Source organism: Echinops telfairi, unplaced genomic scaffold (assembly GCF_000313985.2).
Source record: "Echinops telfairi isolate 266 unplaced genomic scaffold, ASM31398v2 ScPeMD7_7410;HRSCAF=8448, whole genome shotgun sequence".
In the NCBI taxonomy this organism is placed as follows: Eukaryota; Metazoa; Chordata; class Mammalia; order Afrosoricida; family Tenrecidae; genus Echinops; species Echinops telfairi.
In genome coordinates this window covers 14,571,137-14,593,339 of record NW_022111310.1, presented here as the reverse complement: position 1 = coordinate 14,593,339, position 22,203 = coordinate 14,571,137, and the positions used below count along the sequence as shown (strand labels likewise).

General features: G+C 41.1%; 1 protein-coding gene across 5 annotated transcripts in view; it reads right to left on the bottom strand.

Annotated features, from left to right (window-relative positions):
* MUSK (muscle associated receptor tyrosine kinase) overlaps positions 1-22,203 on the bottom strand; it is a 104,405-nt gene that overhangs the window by 37,353 nt on the left and 44,849 nt on the right. For 3 of the 5 annotated variants that reach the window (XM_004710953.3, XM_004710954.2, XM_004710956.3), the window contains exons 6-7: positions 11,834-11,958; positions 3,087-3,246 (exon numbers count right to left, since the gene is read on the bottom strand). In XM_004710953.3, the coding sequence (XP_004711010.1) occupies positions 3,087-3,246; positions 11,834-11,958 (285 nt within the window). Of the gene's footprint in view, positions 1-3,086; positions 3,247-11,833; positions 11,959-19,497; positions 19,528-22,203 lie in introns of all 5 variants that reach the window. The other 2 variants (XM_004710952.2, XM_004710955.3) reach the window with 1 other exon arrangement.

Genomic DNA, 22,203 nt, shown 5'->3' with positions numbered 1-22,203 from the left:
AAAAAAAAAAAAGGCATCTAGCCACATACTCAGCAACCTGCGCCTTCCGGGGTTGTGAGTGGAGGGGAAATATCACTTCCTGGTTCAGAGTGAGAGGTTCCAAAAGTTTCCCTGACTCCTTTTCATGACTAACAGAAATGTACATCAGTCAGTGCAGAGCGTATCTATTACATTTCTCAAACAATGCATAAGGAGTTGGGTGTGCACAGGGCAGGGGGTTGGGAAAGCGAAGGCTGATCTTGACTTTTCTTCCTTTGGTTGTTTTCAAACTTTAGAAATACCATTAGACATAATCCCAAGCACTGGACCAGCTTTTTCCATTTCTAGTTTTCCTGCTGAGCTGAGTAAATAAACAGATGAAGCAAAGGCTTCAAATGAAACACAGGATGTAACAAAGGGGTCTTTGGACTGCAGAACGCTAGGGGAGCACAGGCCGGAGTGGGGGTGGGGTGCTGACATGGGAAGAAGAGTGTTTGCGAGAGCATCGCCATGCGGGACTTGCCGCTCTGCACTTCTGCAAAGCATCAACGGAGAGCAAAAGGCAAGGAGTTGAAAGCAGGAATGGAGAAAGCAGATGTCACCCCAACCTCTGGAGGTCTGGGGACCATAAGACCACGTTCCTTTGCCATAAGCCTGAATTAAAGTGACTCTGGGGATCCCTTTCCACTCAAGAGAAAGGGCTTCACTTCCCTGCACCAGAGAACACGGGGGGTGGGGTGGGGGTGGGGGGGGGCGGGATTCCTGGTTGATGGTAGAGAGAACCTTAAGGCGCATCTAGCAGGTTAAGCTGAAAAGAATGGGCCCAAGAGAAAGGGAACATAGAAGATGTAGCCTAGGGACTGGGAGCTCTCACTCACTCACTTTCATGCGACACTCTCAGTAAGATGCTTGAAAATTTGGGGGGGAAGTGAGGGGAGCTAGACGTTTAATAGGTGATGAAACTCAACCAGAACAAATGGACCAGGGGATGAACAAAGGGTCTTGTAGCTATTTAACAATTAGGACAGGAATGGAAACTAGATGGACAGCAATTTCCAACTAATAGACGTATTTCTCAATTACCAGAATCACTTTATACCTTTTTATGCCTCCCCTGCCCCTGCCCATTTTTTTTCTGGTTCTTACATTTATTTTTTTAATATATAAACAACTCCTACTTCTTTATCCCCAACCTCGTACAACCCAGTGATTCTGTCTATGGATGGATTTATGGGTTCATGCTGTTCTGGAGAGGGCAAGGTACCGGGTCTAAGTTATATGTTAACTTCTTCCTTATGCTGCCTGCTTCTCTCTTTACTCATGTTCTTGATGAGGTGTTAGGGGCTCCTTAAAAACTACCCCTGTCCTGAGTGCTTTAAGTCTCACTTCCAAACTGACCTCAATACCATTGTGGTTGCCAAGCAGTTGACTAAACTTGAATCATTGCTCGTTCCAGTCTGTGTAACCATTGCTGAGGTCACCACTCCCCAAGCAGCTCTGTTGCTACAGCACATTGACCGTCCTCTCTGCTACCACGTGACAATGCAGTCATGACTCCCACCATCCCTACTCCCAGGCAAAGTCCACCGGTGTTTTTCCTGCAATGCTAAGGCGTAGCTGAATGCCCCCACCCACAGTCTGATCTAGTCCCAACCCTTATATCTACAGCCTCTTCTTCCTGCCCCTGGTGACATGGCTTTCCCATGGTTCCTGTCTCACACCTTCAGGCTTTCTGTGGCATTTTTTAATCAATGGGGCCAGGCAGGTCTCACTTGGATAGGAATGAGGATATGAAGTTGTAGTGTGTTCCACGATGGCCATCATACGCTCAGTCTCTTCTGTGCCTAAGAGATCACTCTCTAGGGTGTGGCTACCTTTGTTGAGGGTAGATATACAAATTCTACTGAATTTTCCTCCCCACTGGCCATGCCACGCTTCTCCCTGTGAGTGGAGTCTTTTTGCTTATGAGTCTGAAGGTTCCCACACTAAACTCAGAATTCCTGTTTATGACTTCAAACCATGGCTAGGAATTGAACTTTGAATGACTGAATGATTACCTCAAATGAGACTCTTTCAAGATGAAGAGGCGGAGGAATTAAAGATGGCAACCCCTTTTTCTCCTCTGCCCAATTGAGGTGTAGGTTCAACTAGCTTAGGTCAGTTCCTGCTCTTGTAAATGCCTCTCTGTGTGCCTCTGTCTGTCTGCTTGCCTATCTCTCCAAAATCCCTAGTGGTGCAGTAGTTAAGTGCTAGGTTACCAATGGAAAGATTGGTAGTTCAAACCTCCACATATCCTCCACAGGAGAAATATGTGGCAGTCCATTTCAGGATTTATTGTCTTAAAACCTTGTGGGGCAATTCTCCTCTGCCCAAGAGGGTTGTGATGGATCAGAATTGACTTGATGGCCATGGGACATGTATGTTTTTGTCAGGTGCCATTGAGTCAGTTCCAACTATATAGATGTAGATTTATTCTAATATTTAATTATTTATATGTTGGATTAAATAGACTACGAATAAAACATGCTTGGTATTTCCTGACACGGGGATTATTTCCACCTCTGAGAATTCCACAATGTTCTCAAAAGTCTTGGAGCCGCTTAAATTTTAAAAATAAACCTTTATAACTCAATTCAAATATCCTATAAATCTGTAAGTCAGTCCTTTTTCTTGAAAACACCTGGAACTGCATGGAACAGAAGAGAGGAAGACAGAGGCACAAATCAAATGTTCTTAGGTAAAAATGCCCTTAGAAGAGTCAAAGCAGACATTGATTGGTGCAGCCATATTAAATACCTGCCAACTTACTCTTTGAGAGCCTTGGAAAATGTTCTTAACTGCCAGTGAGAAAAAGAATTAAGTTTCTTCAAGCTGGTTCCCATGGCTTGGGCTGGTGGGCAAGGAGGGGGTTGTTTGAGAATAGTCTTTGAAAAGACAACGAATCACCCAAAGTCAATATCAAGGTTGACCTCTGGCGTGTCCTCATGGAGGAAGTAGCAAAAAGCAACTGAACTGTTAGAAGAAAGAGATTTTCCCAAAGCGAAATGCTGTGGACCAGTACCCAATGTCTTCCTCCCCTGAGCAATGCAACACCAAGGGCCCCCCACCTGCTATACTGATGGTAGCCGCAGCCTTCGCAGTGCTGAATTTCTCTCCATGCTTATTGGTAGCTATGCACGTGTAGAGTCCCGGCTTGGTGACAAACAGCTGCAATCTTGAGTCAATCACCCGGTCTTTCACACTCTCCTGAATGGAGCCAGAGGAAACCTGATAGAGTAGGCGAAAGCAGACGATAGAATTAGGCCAAGGATTTCCCAATACACTGCACCAGTAGACTTGAAGGGAAAAACATTAGGATAATGACAAAAAAAAAAAAAAAATCATGTGGTAGGTTGCAAAACTTGCCAGATTTTTCTCCACATAGTTCCTTTACTCCTTGGATTGGTATCCACTTTATGATGTGTTTTTGGAAAGACAGAGAAACTCAAAAAGTTCTTATCAACTGGGGCTTGCTTTAGCCTACTCTTGAAACCTGTGGCCTCATATTAAAAAGCCCTGGCAAACCTGCGTAGGATGAGATCCACATGGCCCAGTTATCTCCAATGGTCCAGCCTGGAGCCTGTAACAACACCAGATGGATCAGGGAGGCCAAGACCAAGCAGCACCCAGTCCCCAGAACTTAGACCAGTCAAAATCAGGCAAGCCGGGCCCAAACCAATAAAACGACCCTGTTGATACACAGGTGTCTGAAGATTAATGAATGGCTGTTGTTTTAAGATCCTAAGCTTTCAGATGATTGGTGTGATAGCAATAAATAACTAATGCACGACATTAAGGGTACATAGTGTAGATTCTCCACCATGTTACATCTATGCCCTGAAGGCAGGGAAGGAACCGAATGAGAGCTTGTATGCTTTGGGATCTGTTTCCATCACTCATATTCAGTTTGCCATAAATGAATAGCAAATAAATGGATGGATATCAAGAAAGGCAATTATGAAGTCCATTTTGCCTTTGATGCTTAACATTGATAATGTTGTCCTACTCAAACCAGAAAAATCAAGTGCCCTCGCACAGCGATGGTTTTAATATATTGGCACACAATCGACAGGCTGATTTAGGTAAGTGCGTAGTTAGCCCTTGAGCTTTCCAACTGTGGTAAAGACAGCTGCCCTGCACGTTCTATTATGTTGCAGTTCGAATTGGAACCCATGCGACACCGGAGCCTATGCCTTGAATTAGGGGACATTGCCATTCTGGTCCAGGAGAAGAGGCTAGAGTAAGAGTCAGGAAGAAACAGGAATCCAAACGCAAACAAACTCCCTGCCACTGAGTCGATTTTGACTCATAGGGACCTGATAAGATGGCACAGAACTGTCCCTGTGGGTTTCAGAGACTGTCACTCTTTATGGGAGTAGAATGCCTCGTCTTTCTCCCAGGGAGCAGCTGGTGGTTTTGAATTGCTCACCTATGGTTCGCAGCCCAACACAAATCCACTTTGCCACCAGCACTGTCACAGAGTCAAAACAACAAGCAAGTAGCCATCAGTTCCAAACGATGCCGGCCCCTGTCGGGGCAGAACTGTGTTGCACAAGGTTTCCATGTGGATTTTCAGAACTAGATCGCAGGCCTTGCTTCTGGGGCGCCTCTGAGTAGATTCAAGGATCCAACCATTCAGTCAGCAGCTGAGCAAATGAACGGTTTACACCAACTCGGCATTCCAGGAACAGCAATCACCTCCACAAGTGACCCAGCCGTGAACAAAAGAGCCTCACCGAAATGTCTTTGCTAAGGTAATACGATTTTTTAAACGTTGAAAACATGAAATCTTTAAAAAAAATTATTTTCTTGAATACGATCTCATTTCCTCAATCATTATTCTTTAATGATCCCTGATCAGATGCGAGAAACATGATGCCACTTTGAGGAGGAGTTGAGTGAAACAACAAAGAATCCACCCTGGACCTTAACTGGTAGTAACTGGGATCCCTCTGTGGTCTGCTTTTGCTGGCCTTGAAATGGACTCCCCTGGCCAGTACTAAGGCATGAGAATGAAGTGTTGCTTCTCGGCCTTTTGGCTAAGATCAAGTGTGAGAATGAAGTTAGAGCAGAAGTCGTTTTGGTGTTTTGCTTGAGAGAGGAATCCAGTGGTTAGAATATTTGGGAGGAGGCACTGCCCTCAGGTGAGATGAGCTTTCTTCCAGCTGCTACCAGGGAGTTGGCTGTTCGGGACCAACCAAACTGCAGCAGACCGCGAGTAAAGTTCCTCCAGTGACCTTCTTGGTAGTTTCCGCCTTTGCTCTTAGTATCAATCTGTGTGATAAAAGCTGGCTTCGGTGAACACCCATTTACTTTGACTGGGGAACTACCCTGTCAGATCAAGCCCACCCGGACTCGAGGAGACACTGACAGGGCAGAGAGAAAACTGTCTTTGTGCGTTCAACCCAAACCAAACTCACGTTCACGGAGTCAAGGCTGACTCACAGTGACCCCCTGTGGGATCCCCAGGCTGTTTGCAGGAGTGGAGAGCCCAGTCTCTCCTTTTCAACTGCCGACCGTGCACTTCGCAGCCCAGTGCTTAACCACGGCACCACCAGAGATCCTTAGGAAATGTTCATTGAACTCCGATTTTCATATTTATTCAAAGTACAACTTTTTGTGGACGTGTGAATCCAACTTAGATCAAAAGGAATAAACAGTTTGAAATACAATTTCAGCGCCTTCCTGAATTTTAATACAGAACAAAGAATAAGAAAAAAGCCATGGGCCCTAAACGTCTATGCTCAAAAGTATGCTTTTTGGTAGAAAAAGATGTTCCCTATAAATCCAATCCCTGTCCAGTTTAGATCCGTGAAATCCACAAAACTGTTATTCTCGTCCACTGCTTTCTTCCTTTAAGAAGTTAGTCTGCGCCCTGCTTCTGAGACACAAGTAATCCGCAAATGCTGCCTGAACTCCCACCACTTTCATGTTCGCACCTACGAAAGTCAATCCTAAACACCTCCCCAAGGTCACTGAGAATATCCCGCGTACGGAAAGAGAAGAGACTTTGATGCTGCCCGCGCGCATGCCGGCCCTCTTCCTCTGAACTCCATCCAGGTGGCGAAACACTTCCTGACCAGAAGAACAAGCCCCGGGACTCGGGCTTCACGTGAGACGCCTCCTAAAGTGCTTTCCCAGAGGCTGGTGCTTGATTCCGGCTGTGACTCATGCCCACAGGCCTCGTGAGTCATCGTTTGAATTTGTTTTTCTTTCTTCGGGGATCATCCTGATCAACAGTATAGTATGTTTGATGACCTAAAAATAAAAACAACCCTCTCCCCTTCCTCTTGATCTCTTGGCCCCTTGGCTTTGAGAGATCAAAGAGAGGCGCTCTGATGATAACGGTGGGGTTTCTACTAAGGTGTCCCTTTGCAAAATAGAGCGCTTACTTCAGGAGACTCGGGCTGCTATTCACAGTAGATACGCTGCTTTCTCTAAGACAGTCTTGGCCTGAGATACATGGAGTCACCGGGAGTCGGGGTGGACTCGGCAGCAATGGTGGGACCCTCTGGGATCGCTGTGGTTCTTGAGGAGCCACAGGTTCAAACCCTATTTTATTCTGTGCTGAAGGTTCCCCAGCTCTGCCTTCCTTTTGTTCAATCCACCAAAAATAATATGAAGGCTGTGGATGCTGCCTAGTTCTCCTCAATCAATGGGCTTGCTGCTTGGCTGCCTCAAACAATATTAAATGCCTGAAACGCCCCCCCATTGCCTGTGATTTGCGTCAGTGTGGGTAAGGGCCTCTCAGTTTCATTTTGGGCCTGGGCAGTATTACCAAGAATCGAACATAACCGTGGGAGCAGCACACTCTCTGACCCAAGGAATGGTGGAGGTATTTTTACTTTCTTCCTGGAGGGGAGTCCGTATCGTTTGTTTTATTCTTCATATAGAATCCGAAGCTATGGATCTATATTTCATCTACTCCTTTTTATGAGTAGCATCTTGCATGATTAAGTCGGGGTCTACTCAATGAGACCAACACTAGCTCAAAGGATTCCACTCCTTTATTACTCCTAGGCTTCACTAGAGAACAAGCATTCATCCAATTACGAGTCTTTTGAAAGCACTGAATATTTTAGAGCATGATTTTCCATTTTCATTATTACTGCTTCCGTAGAATAAGGTAGCGACTAAAATAACTAAAATAGTATTTTTAGTCTCTAGTGAAACTTTTTATTAATGAGCACTTCTTTATATGGTCATGAGAGACTTAAGACAACTATATCAGTTTCCAGAGAAGAGCCAACATATATATTGCCAAACTTTTAAATGGCCACTTGAAATGTAATTCTGTAGAAAACTTAAAAAGAACAGAGACTACATATCGGTTTATTGAAACTTCAATTAGAGAACATTAACCTTGATGTCATATTTGAGGTCATCTTCCTTAGCCGTGGAAACTCTCTGATGTTGTAGCTAGGAGAAAACATCAATGCCTGATTACTGAGAGGTAAACTGACTAAAAAAAATCACATTAGCTGAAGTGAGCATAAAATTGAAGTCTCTTAACTCCCCATCTCATCAACACCCCACCATTCCTCAGTGACAAGTTTGTAAAATGTCATGAATTTATTATCTAGTGTATTTTTAAGGGGTGTTGTTCTCATTATAGCTATGAGCCTTTGCAGAATGGAAAATCAGATCTTATAAATGAGTCTTCGCAGCAAATTATGAGAAATGAGCAGTCTTGTTCAAGTATCAGAAGAGAAAAAATCTCCAGCAAAAAGAATAATAGTAGAAATAACAATAAATTAATTGTAAACCTTGGAAGGTACTATTATAATAAGGCAGTATTTATTAATTGAGATAGCCAAATCATTTGGCTGTTTTTCCATTTTACAACCAGCCATCAAAATTTCACAAGTTTATCTCTCCTTTCCTCCTTCCTTTCCTATATCTGTGTCTAGGACTAAACCAATGTGATCCACTTGATACACTGCATTGCCCAGGTCTGGATAGGGTGCGTGTAAATACAGAGTAGATGAGTGCCTTCCAGTGGAGTCCTTGGGTGGTACAAACAGTGAAGCACGTGACTACTTGCTGAAAGTGTGGTGGGTTGAATCCACCAGAGGTGCCGCGGAAGACAGGCCCAGTGATCTTTCAAAAGGTCACAGTCTTAAAACTTCTAAGGGACACAGTTCTCCTGGGACACATGTGAGAATCAACTCAATGTAACTGCCTTTGGGAGAACCCTTTGAAAAAAAGGGCAGGTGACAACATCATTCCCTGTTTTCTTAGCCCGCATCTCTCTTTCTGAAATGTTGTGTTGTTTAACTTTATTTAAAGCAAAATAAAGTGTACAGATTAACTTATTATATGATCCTGAACTTTATTATGATATAGAGGTGATTTCAGGTTATCCTTCTCTCAGATGTCAAGCACTAACTGCTGACAAGGTAACTCCTTGCCTGGAAGTTGGCATGCCAGACCATTGGTCCTAGATGTAGTTGCTGCTATTGAATTTAGATGAGGAAACTTTAGAACGGCTTCAAAGAGAGTAACAAAAACCATTTAGGACTGAGAAAGGTGTGCAAAATTCATCCCAGGGGTTTTGATTCTTCATCCAGGAGATCAAATGGTCCTGGTTCTATGTCTACCGTTCAGTCCCAAGAATGAGCATGCTCCTGACTGGGTCAAAATCATGTTTGATATCATTTGAAACTTACCATAAAGTGCTATCTGACAATCAGTCAATAAATCAATCAACAATTTTCCTGTTGTGATGCTAGCACAAGACAGTGTGTAGAAACATCTCACTGCTACTGTCTTATGTGGGGGCTTCTAGCTAGTTCTATCAAGTAAGTGACCAAAACCTAAAACAAAGAATAAATACATTTGCCCTCTAGTCATGGGGAAATCGTCATAACTGGACCAGGATAAATGGAGAAAAGATTAAGGTTGTCACAGATTTTATCTTGCCTGGATCCACAATTAATGCTCATGGAATCAGCTCCCAAGAGATCAAAAGACAAGTTGCAATGAGGAATCTGTTGAACAAGACTTCTCTAGAGTATTAAAAAGGAAGGATGTTACTTTTACTTTGAAGACTAAGGTGCACCTGACCATAGTATTTTCAGTTGCCTCACATGCATGTGAACGTTGGACACGAATAAAGAAGACTGGGAAGAATTGATGCATTTGAGTTATGGTTCTGGTAAAGAACATTGAAAGCTTCACGGACTGCTCAAAGGACAAACAAATCTGTCTTGGAAGAAGTATGGCCAGAGTGCTCCTCAGAGGCAAGGATGGCAAGACTTCACTTCACCTACTTTGGACATGTTGTCAAAAGAGACCAGTCCCCGGAGGACATCATGCTCGATAAAGTGGAGGGGCAGAGAAACAGAGGAAGACCCTCAACAAGATGATTGACACAATGGCTGCAACAATGAGCTCAAGAGCAATCGTGAGGATGGCGCAGGACCAGTCAGTGTTCCGTGCTGCTGTGCATAGGGTTGCTCTGGGTCAAAACCAAGCTGATGGCACCTAACCACAAGATAGTCCTGGAAAATCCCGGAGTTCAGACTGCAGGGCTGTGTGTGTGTGTGTGTGTGTGTGTGTGTGTGTGTGTGTGGTGTGTGGTGGTGGCAGGGTCAAGGTGGGGCTGACTTTGAGACAATCAGGATAATTCACGGACTTTGGAAACTATTATGTCTACACAGAACCCCAGGCTGTTGTATCTGCATCCGGGCAAACCAGTTGCTGCAGTCTCTTCAGTCCAATTTAGAGCAACCCTGTATGGGTCAGCGTAGAACTGTAGTCCACGGAATTTTCAAGGGCTCATTTCCCAGAAGTAGATCCTCAGGCCTTTTATCCATAGCACCTCTGGGTGAACTTGAATCTCTAGCTTTTTGGTTAACAACCTAGTGCTTTAATCGTTTGCAGCAAGCAAGGGTTGCCTCCTCTGGATTAAATCTTGTGAATTAGAGTTTCTGTAGTGAGTTCCTTTGGTAAGCCTTTTTATGGAGAGTATTAGAGCCTGAGGGGATAAAACATAGCACATTAATTGAGCTGCCTTCTGCCCTCCCTTGAAAATATGCAGAGGAAAAACAACAGAAGATTGAAATACTGAGAGAAATGCGTTAAATAGGAGTATAAATGGCAAGAATACAGAGAAGCGAGGACCAAGAAGGAAAGAAAATGCTTGAGATTTGCATCTCAGTTTCTTCACCAGAACACTTAAAGCAGATACAAATTAGTGTACATTCTGATAGAGTCTACATTCTAAGAGCTGTTGCAAGTAGATTGTCTATAGAGAGAAAATACTATAAATATTAGTATTTATGATGCTCTGCATCGAAGGAAATTATCTAAAATTACTAATAGACTATAAATCCGGCATAATCTTGCTGAAGAAACATAATATTTTACTAAATGAAAAATATAGGCTATTCCTGGTTTTGAATATAGATAATACAATAATCCTAAATAAAACCATAGAAAATTGAAAATACATCATTAAGGACAAAAGAAATAAAGTTTAAAGAACAAACACATGGTTTAACATGAGGAAAAGTTGGTAATTTAAAATGAAAACACTATATGCTCCTCAATTAGTTGATATAATTGATTATAAAGCATTTTATTAACTTTTCAACATCTATGTGTGTTGAAAACTCTTTTAAAATTAAGGATAAAAGTAAATTTTTTATCCTTAAAAATAGAGTATCAGAATCTGAGTGCAAACCAAATACAAAACTAATGCTTTATAATCTACAAAATGTTGTAGTCTATAAAATATATAATATAGTAATAAATATATAATAAGATATAGTATATGTAATAATACATTACAGATTTCTATTTCAAATATTGATTGACTAGATGACTTAGACCAACTCTTATGCTGAAAGCAATTTAAAATGCTGGAAAAGTTTAAAAACCTTTCCTATATATGTATATTATCTCAACAGCATTCCAAATTCTATACCATGGGCTAGATTGATGGTACTAGTTTTAGAATTACCAAAGGTCTCATGGAAGCTGCTTATACTATCTCTCAAGAAGCTGATAATGCTGCCACTAAAGTGGACCAGGGATACGCATCAACCTTAGATCTATGAATGAATTTTGAACCGACACTTAATCATAAACCCTAATCTAAGAACCATCTGTCCTTATGATATGGTCCTGCTGATACTTGCTCTCATAAAGTGATCACTGAAGAAATGGGTGCTCTAACAAAGTGTGGTAGCGAAATCAGATGGTGCCTGGCTATCAGGGAGAGTAGTGGCTGGGGGTCTTAAAGGTTGTCTGAACACAAGCAGCAGTGAGGTTTTATTTTATTATCTTCTTCTACCACCAGGATGGAAGCTCTATGAGGACAGAACATGTTTGTGTTGCCTAGTATGTCTCCTGGGGGTTATAGAAGAGTGTAGCACCCGGCAGGGCTCAACACATGTTGGTAGAATGAATTAATGATTAGTTAAGAGTGCTTAGAATAGGGCCTGACTCAGAGTAATCACTTAATATACCTGAGTTGTTATTTTTACCACTATTAAAAAGGATGGAATATTGGACTGAGAAATATAGGCTCTGATTCTGGATTTTTTTTTCATTAAAGTACCTCCCGGCAATACACAAATTTTGACTTTTGAGTTTTATGAAATTTATTTTGGTTGTGTGTAAAGTAGTTATTACATCCCCGTTTTAGGCCTTCTTAAGCACAAAATCACTCACTATGATGCAAGGCATCAAAAAAAGTGCAGGTGGGACCAATTACAGAGATCAGGGCAACTCGATAAATACATAGTCTGTCCTGAAATTCACTCCCCTGGGTACTCCCCAGATAAATCTCCATACAGACCGCACTCACAGCATTGCCATTTTCAATCCAGGTGATGGTTGGAACAGGGATGCCTGTTGCTGTACAGCGCAGGGTCACAAAGGAGCCAAACGTGGCATTGTGGGACTCAGGAGACCTCAGGATTCTGGCAAAAACTGTTAGGAAGACAAAAGTATTGGATGACTCTCCAGTAGGGAATCTCAAGCTAGAGTAGCTTCAAAAAAAAAAAAGTTCATTAGATTATGTTTCCTAGTGTTTTCCTGTTTAAAGAATCATATCCACCCCCTTGAATCAGGACAACTGGAGAAGAATTGATGCAGTTGAATGATGGTGTTGGCAAAGGCTCTTGAAATGCCATGGACTGCCAGAAGAACAAGTGCATTTGTCTTAGAAGAAGTACAGCAAGAATGCTCCTTAGAAGCGAGGGTGGAGAGACTTTATCTCACGATCTTTGGACATGTTCTCACTCTGGATCAGTGTCCTGAAAAGGACACCATGATTGGTAAAGTTGGGGGTCAGTGAAAAGAAGACCCATAAACAGATTAACCCAGTACTTGCAACAATGGCCTGAAAATTAACAACAGTTGTGACGCTGGCACAGCGCTGGACTGGCGATTCATCCTGCTGCTGATGGAGTCAAGATGAACCAGAAAACACATGGTGGCACCCGGTAACAACATCAGCCAAACTCTACTTCTGTTTTCAGGATGATACCAAACTCCAAACCTGACCCATCCCTTATAACCACTTATGGGATGACCCTGTATCTTTTTTTCCCCTCCAATTTAGGAACATGCCTCTGTTATTACTCTGCCGTGTTAGTAATCTGGGAGTAGTCATCCCCAAGATCTTCACGTGGCAGCGCGTATTGTTCAAGTACTGGTTGAAATGACCTTTCCTCTTTGAACAGTCAACAGAAAGTATCTCTCTCACCTCATTTACTTTCCATCATCTTATTCTTTGGGCAGACCGTACCACTTTCTGAAATTATTTTATTTTTTGTTTGCTTCCCCCTGTTAGATTGTGACTTCTCTGAAACCAAAAAACATGCCCCCGCCGTGCCCACCTCCACCCCCTGTTTGTCAAGACCTAGAAGAGTGCCTGGGCCAATAAAGTACATAATAATATTTCTTTTATCACATAATTGTATTTGTTGAACGAGTGAAATAATTAAGTAATGTTACCTCAGTAGGAGGGCAGACAAACCTACCAGACTTTTCAGAAAATGAGATGTGTAAATTGGATAAGAAATGAAAATATTTGAGGCAGAAGAAAGGGTAATTCAAATTCTGTTGAGGGGAGACTCATTAAGAGGAAGCTTCTTTGGTGTGAGAAGGAATTTTGCCCCTAACTAAAGAGTTGGATTACCTGGAGGGGGAATCTACTACTGCTTATTTTGTTTACAAGAAAGCAATACATTTTATCTTTCTTAAAAAAACTTTTTAAAAAAGAGTAGTATTGAGGCTCAGAATGTATAATACATTGATATACACTTAAAAATCTCAGTTTATGCTTAAAATATTATGCTTTAAAAAGATTCCCAAAATCGTTAAGATCTTTCTCACATTTTATAAATGTGATCACTTTTATAGTTATTTTACTTAAAAGAGTTATTTTAAAATATGATGGTGCTATGGGTTAACTATTAGATTGCTAACTACAAGGTTAGTGGTTCAACACCACAGATGGAGCTGTCTGCTTCTGTAAAGATTTACAGTCTTGGAAACCTTGTGTAGTGCCACTAGGAGTTAAAATTTACTTGATGTTAGTAAGTTTTAGGCTATAGATTGAATTGTCTCCCTCCAAATACGAGGGGGTACCAAAAACAAAACAAAACAAAACAGAATAAAGCTCTACTGGATGAAGCTTTCATAGAATGTATTTTTCTTGCTAGGTGAGCAATCTACTCTGATTTAGTGCACCCAGTGGCATCACTTGGGAAGGTTCTTTCTGGTCACAGTGAATGTTTTCATAAAAGCAGTTTCACTTAAACCTTGTTTTTTGTGATGGCCAATTTAAGAGAACAGTGTGTGGCTGTGAAATTTTGTTTCCTGCTCTGGAAAAATGCCACAGAAACTGTTGTGATGTTGAACGCAGCTTAGAAGGACAGCACTATGGGAAAAACAAGTATGCAAGTGGTTTTCTCATTTCCAAAAAAAAGTGAAATGCCTATTGAGGACAAACTTCGTATGGATGTCTGTCAACTTCCCAAATGGACAACAATGTTGACTTGTAGTGCATTTGGAGTTCATTCCATCAGGTCAGACTGTTAACGAAACTTTCTAGTTAGAGATCTGAAAAGATTACGTAATAGTGTGTGACAAAAGAGGCCTGATTTGTGGCAGATGGGGAACTGGTTTTGCCACCACAACAGTGCACCTGCTCACGCAGCCATCTCAGTGCACAAGTTTCTGGCAAAAACAGCCTGCCTCTCCTGCTCCACGAATCTGACCTCACTCTGTGTGACTTCTCTTTGTTTCCTTGAATGAAGAGGGACATGAAAGGACAGCGATTTGATGAAGTAGGAAAGGTAAAGAAAAAAAAACAAGGGAGGTGCTGTCAGCCATCTAAAGAGATAAGTGTGAAAATGTTTCCAAGAATGGAATCGCAGCTGTGACAAATGTATTAAGTATACAGTTGAGTACTTTCAAGGTGAAAAATTTGTTTCGCAAAAAAAATTTAAATACAAAGCTTTGGGAGAAAAATGTTCCTTTTTTTTTGTTTTGTATCCCCTCATATATGTTGAGTTCTTGGCCCTTGTACTTGTAGATGCAATCCTAGTTGGAAATTGGGGTTTTCTTTTGTTATTTTAATGAGATTAGAAAACTGTAGGGTAGATCCTAAGCCTAATCATTTCAGAGTTTTAAAACGACCAGAATACATATGGTGAACCACACAGAGTAAGGCGGACGTCATGTGGGGATCATTTACAAGCTAAGAAATGCCCAGGAAACAAGGAACTCCAGGGCTATAAACAAGAAATGAGCCAACATGGCTGAGGCTCTTATTTGGACTTGCAGCCGCCAGAACTGTGAGAAAATGAATCTCGGTTCCTTAAAGCCTCTCACGTGTGGTATTTGTATTACAGCAGGTAACTCTGATAGGTGCTCTTCTACGGCAATATGAATGAGTGAGGAACCAAGTTTCAGGTTTTCTGACTTCTTATAAAAACAGCACAGTGTGAGGATTACAGTCTGTCATCAACAAGGCACTCCTGGGTGAAGGTAGGGTTGGAGTCCAACCTATCAATCAGGTTGCAGCCTGGTGACACCTCCGTCAGGGTGTGGCCTTTTGTATCAAAGAACTAAGTAGAGAGGAATCTCTTTGGCCCTCTGCCTTTGGCTGGAGCTGGATCCTTCATCCGGTTCCTTAATCTTCCGTTGCATTGCCTGCCGGTCCCAGGAGCCATCAGTGGACTATGTACTGATGGTGGATTCATTTGACTCTGCATCCACCAGCCTGTGGCCCCCTCCTGCTTCATTTTCTGGCTTCCTGTTCATCAATTTCTACAGCTACATGAGTCAGGAGCAGTCTGGTTTGAACCAGTTGCACGTACCTCCTTCTACAACCGTGTAAGTCATTTCTCAATCTAAATCACTTTCTGTATAGAAATGCGTACAAGCACCACTGCTTTTGCTTCTCTAGGGAACCCAACATAACACCTAGGGACTCTTTTGTATTGTCCAGTATGGTGTAAATATAATTTCTTATGCTCCTGCCTTTTGTTGTCCTTGACTTAAATATAAAATATCATCATAGAGTAAACCTACTGCCATCGAGTTGATTCCAATTTAGAGTGACCACATCGGGTTTCAGAGGCTGTACTGATATACTTTCCCTCCTATTATCATATCAATTCTCACTCAGAGAGACCCTTTAGGACAGAGTGGAACCGCCTCTGTGTGTTTCCAAGACTGTAACTCGATATGGGAGTAGAAAGTTCATCTTTCTTCTGCTTGGTAATAGAATACGAAGCCTCAATTAACCAAGTGTCTTGAAACTTGGTTGTTCTAGTTCATAGGTTCCCAAATTGATTTGGCCTTCTGCCTCCTTTTCAGGAAAAAAGAAATTACTCAGTGCCCCCCTGGCAACTAAACCCTTGGTGCTGTAACCCAGAATCCAAGACAAAGTATAAGGATCTGCTTTCACACACCCCTGAATCATCCTAGCATCCGGCAGTGGGGGGATCACCCACTTTGGGGAACACTGTCTAGTTCATTAGAATTTGTGGGTTTGGAGTTATAACCTAAAGAACAGGAGAGCTTGTAGTTCCTAGAAAGAAGAAAATGCAGGATAATGATAAATCAAGTCCATAGCTATGTGAGAAGTTGGTCTGATTTTAAGATACCTTCTTAAATCCCCAAATTAAAATCAAGTACACTGCGATTGAATCCATTCTGACTCGTGGCGACCCTCTACCGGATTCCAAGAGTAATATTCATGGGAGCAGACAGCCTCATCTTTCTCTCCCTTCTTCGAAGGGATTGCATCATTCAGTGAGATAGAGGCAAATACAACTTGTCTGAAATTGGATGCTTCTGCAGATTAATTCACCCTCCTGTCATTAGCTATCAAGGATTTTAGGAGATGAAAATCTAGAAGAGGATCGGTAAGTTAGCAATATGAGGGGGCTTCTAAAGGTGCATGTGAAAATTCCACTAGCTTTTAATTCCATTCTCCCACAAACTTTTGGATTCCCCCCCCCCAACAATCATTGAGCCCCTGCCAGGAGAAGGGAAGAGCAGGAGTGTAGTATCCAAGGCAGCACGGTAAGAAGGACTGAGGGGGGAAAAGGAAAGAAAGAAAACCTTAAAAGCAGAATCAAATGCTAAAAATGTAACTGAATTTGCCCCCAAATAACCAAAATTGAGCTTGATTTTAATTAAGTCCTGGTATATAGTTACCAACATAAAGAAAATCAAGGATTGAGGAACACAATAGATATCACAAGGATGCAATTCAATCAAACTAGGAAAATACAAAATTTAACATAGCAAATTATTTTGTGTCCTCAACAAATAGATAGCACTATTGACTGCCATAAAGTCAACGACAACTCATAGGGATCCTATGGGGCACAGCAGAACTGCCCCTGCGCTTCAGAGATGGCAACTCTTTATGGGCATAGAAAGTCCTGTCTTTCTCCCTCAGAGCGGCTAGTGGTTTCAAACTGCTGACTTTACGGTTAGCAGCCCAACACTGAACCAGTATAGCATTAGGAGAACGACAAAAATGCTATAGTAACCACTACAGCATTAGGAAAACAACAAAAATGCAAGTGGAAACATTTATAAATTAAGAGATGTAAGAGGCATGTAACTCATAATGTCTGGATCTTTTTTGAGTCCTTACCAAACAAATCAAATGTTAAAAGGTATTTTGAGACAATCATATGAAAACTGACCCGACCTTGTATTAACTGGCCTTTAAGAAGGTAGTGTTAAATGAGGCCAAGGTGGGGTGATGGTAATGAAATGTGATTATATTTTTAAAATAGATGTTCTTACATCAAAGTATACATGAATTGAATTATTCAACATTTGAAATTGTATTTAAAATTAAATCAGCAGCAATAAAATGGTGGAAGGAACGAGAAAGCCAAGCTAGCAGAATCTCAGTAGCTGTGGAGGGTAGAATGTGGGAACTTACTCTCTTAGTCTGCCAGCATTCATGTAAACTTAAAATTTTATAGCAACATTAAACTAGAAAAATGCTACTGAATCTACTTAAATGATGAGGACTAAAGGAGAGAAAGGAATCTTGGGGTCCTCCCCCAAACCCCCAGGGAAGCCTGTAGAGGGGACCCAGAATTCTGTTGCCATCGAAATAGCAATCAGTGAGGTCCTAGGTGGCACAAACATTGTGTACTTAACTGCTAACATAAAGGTGGGTGGTTTGGACTTATCTGGGTATAAAACACCAAATCCACACCATCGAGTCGATTCCGGCTCATCCGGCTCATCCGGCTCATCGCGACCTTGTAGGGCGGAGGAGGGCTGCCCCTTTGGGTGTCTGAGGCTATCCATCTTTATGGGAGCAGAAAGCCTCGCCTTTCTCCCACAGAGCAACTGGTGAATTCGAACTACTGATTTGGGGGTTATCAGCCCAACCCGTTAACCAACTAAACCAATATAACGGGGAAGGAAAAACGTGGCCATCTTCTGTAAAGACAAGGAAAGCCCATGAAGCAGTTCCAGTCGATAACAAAGAGGGTCCCCATGAATCAGAGCAGGCTTGACAGCAGCCAAGAATAATGCAAAATTTAAAACTGGAGGAAGGGAGGTTTAGGGGAAATGATTGGCAGAGATTGAGCCCTAATCTTTAGAAATCCCGACAGTTTGCGCTGTTGATCTGCATCCACATTAAGAAGATAGACCAGTGGACAGAGCGTGCTCATGTGGTGTCAGGGAAAGCCCCAAAGGCCAAGGATGTAAGTTAAGTCCTGAAACTAACTGGTAGTTTTTTCTTGAGACAAACCCCTCTTTACTTGGTAAGGGAATAGGAATTAGTGGACTATATAAATCTCTTATAAAGCCTATTTCTGCACAATTATTCCAAAGGAAAAAATAAGTTCTCCTGGATCCGCCTTTCTCTTACGCTTTTAAAAATATATATTATTTTCTAGTCCTCTTATTCTGATATTTTGGTTCCACTATTCAGTCCAGCAATTACTAATAGGAACAATTTTGGGGGAAGTCACATAGGACAAGGTGGGATGATTTCACCAAAATTTAGTTGTAACCAATCTAATGTTTAGAAATAGGAAATCATCCCCAATACCTTATTTTGGATAGAAATGAAGTTTTTAAAAAACCAGACTAAGATGTATTTTCAGAGTCACGTGATGTAACTTGAGAAGTTGGGAATCAAAGTACCAACGTTTAGATTAAATTAAGAAGGCACAGAGTTTGGGTAGAATGAAAAGTGCTTTATTTGAAGGAGCGCTGGTAGAGAGCACTCATGTTTTACATTCCGTTCAAACCCATTGCCATGTAGTTGATTCTGACATTGATCAGGGTTTCCAAAGCTGTACATTTTTTAATGGCCAGCCTCATCTTTCTCCACTGGAGTGGTTGATGGGTTTGAACTGCCAACTACACTATTAGCAGTCCAAAGCTTACCAGCCAGCTCCACTAGGGCACCTGTGTTTTACAGTAGGGTTTCCAGTTGCTCTCCTCTAAACATAGTCCAGTAATTACATATGTATGTGTACAATTGAAATGAATTTCATTGGGTTTGGTTTTATTTGGATCCATTACATAGTATTCCTTGTCCTCTTGAAATCAAACCTCAGCTGGATTTTAACATCTGTTTAAAAAATGTAGGCTGAAAGAGAAATAAGTCTTTCGTCAAAGGATAGCTATCTGTTCCAATCTCGGTGTGATTTGTACTCCCATGCCATGTCATTTATATTTCTAGAGTTTGGGACACCCAGTTAAAACATTTCTGTTGACTCAATATTTTAAGTAAAGCAAATGGCCAACAGGTGTGTTCTATGATAAAGCAGCCCATCTAATAAAACTTGGCTAGTACTGTGCTGTAATATTTTTCCATCCATAGGTAGTTATTTCTTAACAAGATAATTCTGCACAAAGTTGATTTTAAGGTCAGCAAAAAGCAACAAAAAAACAATAAAATACATCGAAAAAGGAGCAGGGTGGCAATAATAATAATAGTAATAATAATAATAATACCTTTAGCATCTTGCTCAGGTTCACTTTCTTCTATTAATAGAAAAAGAAAACAAAACAAACGAACACACAAACAAAAAAACAACATATCATGAAGAGGAACATCTTGGACCACAGAAAGGACAAATGTGCAACAAGATTAATCAGAATCTTCTTGTTGCTTATTTCTGTGAGAAACAGTCGCAGTCAAGGGAAACTGTTGACATTTCAAATGCAAGCTATTATGTTACAGAAAATTTCAAATCATTACATTTAGTCAGGCAGCACGATACAGAAAATACAAACTGCATATCCAACAGCACAGATCATTCATGCATTTTTTATTTGAATGTTGACAATTACTCTTTCAAGGCAAGGTTCTGAATGCCTACTATTCGGATAAATTGCGTTCTCCCTTGTAGCTTGGCTTCTCCTCTTACAAGGCCCTGCTGTGAAGGCAGTGAATGTGGAAGCTGGGATCTCAGCTATCATTTCTATGGCAATAGACTCTTGTTATGATAAACAGGATTAGGGGGCTTCTGCAGAACAGAGCCTACCAACAAGCCCTCTCTATTCCTCTGGACCAACACCCAGGGTGCTCAGAAGCAGGGACAGCTAGCATTTCAAGATCTCCTGGGAACTGCAGGCCAAGCAAGCCCCACAGGAAAATGTAAAAAGGTCTCAATAGGAGGGATTTAGAATTATTTTTGAAGGATGCCCCCCAAAATCAAATCGCAATATTTAATGTAATTATATTAGATGCATATTAATTTAGACCTCTCAGAGTTAATTCAAGAATCAACTCTACACAGTCCTTAATAACAGTGTTAGAGTTAACTTAATGATAAAATAGAGTTGCATGGTTTTTCTCTGATCATTGATATTTTCACACACACCCTACATTCTATCTTTGCATTTTCACTCTGCCACTGTGATCGAACAGAATTGATATCAGGGGGGATTCAAAACGTTTGTGAAAATGGAATTTTGCCATAAGATTTTTGAAGGCCCCTGGGATTTTTCTGTTCGTCTTCCTCGCAAGGAGTTTGAGCGTCCGATTTGCCACAGGTGCAAAGCTAGAGACCGCTCCCCGTTTCTCCTGCCTTATGTCTCCAGCGGCATCGTGAGAACGCCGTCTTATTTTTACTCAACACCAAATACTCTTAACCTGCAGTGAATTGATCATGTCCCAGGGAGTTTTCCTCAATCTGAGCAAGTTAATGGCACTTTCCTGCCTATGCTTTTTCCCTTTTGTATTGAGGAGAAAGATTACTCAAGACTTGCAAAATGCATGTTCTGTATGGCTAACTGAGCAGCAGAGGTTCTCTGTGGAAGGGATCTCTGGATGAAGGAATCCTTTTTCGTACTTTGCTTTCACAATGTCACTAACCATGCCTGGAAGAACATAGATTTTTGAGTAAATAACAGTTTTTTCCACCCCCAGAACTGGTCATCTGAACACTTCCAGACTGCAACTATTCTGTGATTGTATTACAGCCTTTAAATAGAGGAAATAAATGAAAAGCCATGGGTGGGCATGATTAGGCCTGAAAAATTGATTTGCTCTGCCTTTGGGCTGAGCATGCCTTTCTAGATAACCATGGTTTCCCCACTCCCTAGTGCATTACATCCTACTAGCCTCCTCCTTTAATTAAATTACTTTCATTTAAAAAAATAACATTTTTAAGCTAACAGGAATAATGAAGGCTTTTTAGTAGATAGCTAGGAGGAATTTCAAAAAAAAATAAACAGTACTTATGTTTTTTAAAAAATGTTTGAATTGGAAATACAGAAACATAATGTAAATTTGAAGAGTACCAAACAATATGCAGTGCAAAGCACTCTATTAACCATCTCAGACATCCAATTCTCTTTCCCAGAGGCCATCAAGGTAACTTGTTTCATGTATCCATGTATTTTCAAAGGGTTAATCTGTGGATATCCTGCAGAAGCATATATGTTTCAAAAAGCACAACTTTATGTTTGGATTATATTGCATGCAGGAAAGATTCAGTTTAGTTCTACCCATTGAGCAAGAAAGAAAATAAAACCCATCACACGTTTTCCTGTTTCCCTGCCTCCTAGTTTAGGCTCACCATCCTAACGACTATTGAGCTTACCGATTCCTCTTATATTCAGAACCGAAACTAATACATAGACAAGGCTCCAACAGTCTTAAAGAACAACAAAACTCTTTCTAATTGTTTCATTCCTATGAAAATAATTTTTTAATTTATTTTATATTTTGGTAGAAATTGAATGTTTTTTATTTCAGTGAAAATTATTAATAACCTAACATTCATTTATAGCTACACTAATTAAAGTCTGTCTCCTAGGTTTGCAGAATATATATTTGTATGGTATGTGAATGTGATCTGATTCTATGAAAGAAAAAAATAATTGTATTAGTTGACTACAGAGAGAATTTGAAGGAGAAACCTACTGCCACGTAAAGGAACGGAGGCCATCAAGCTTACTTTGTAGAAATAAAAGAAATACAATGAACACAGCTGTCTAGGGCATGTAGACCTGGTGGAAAGCAAGATAAAATAAGAGAAAACTGGCAGAACATTTTCCATTCTTCAACTACGCAAGTGAGGGAAGCAAAGAAGATAATAGGAATCTGGCTAAGTAGCATTGAAATCTCAGCCACAGCTGAAATCAGAGTCTCTATCTTTGTTGTCCTGGTATTAGAACCTCTTCTGTATGGTAATTTAATTATCAACGGGG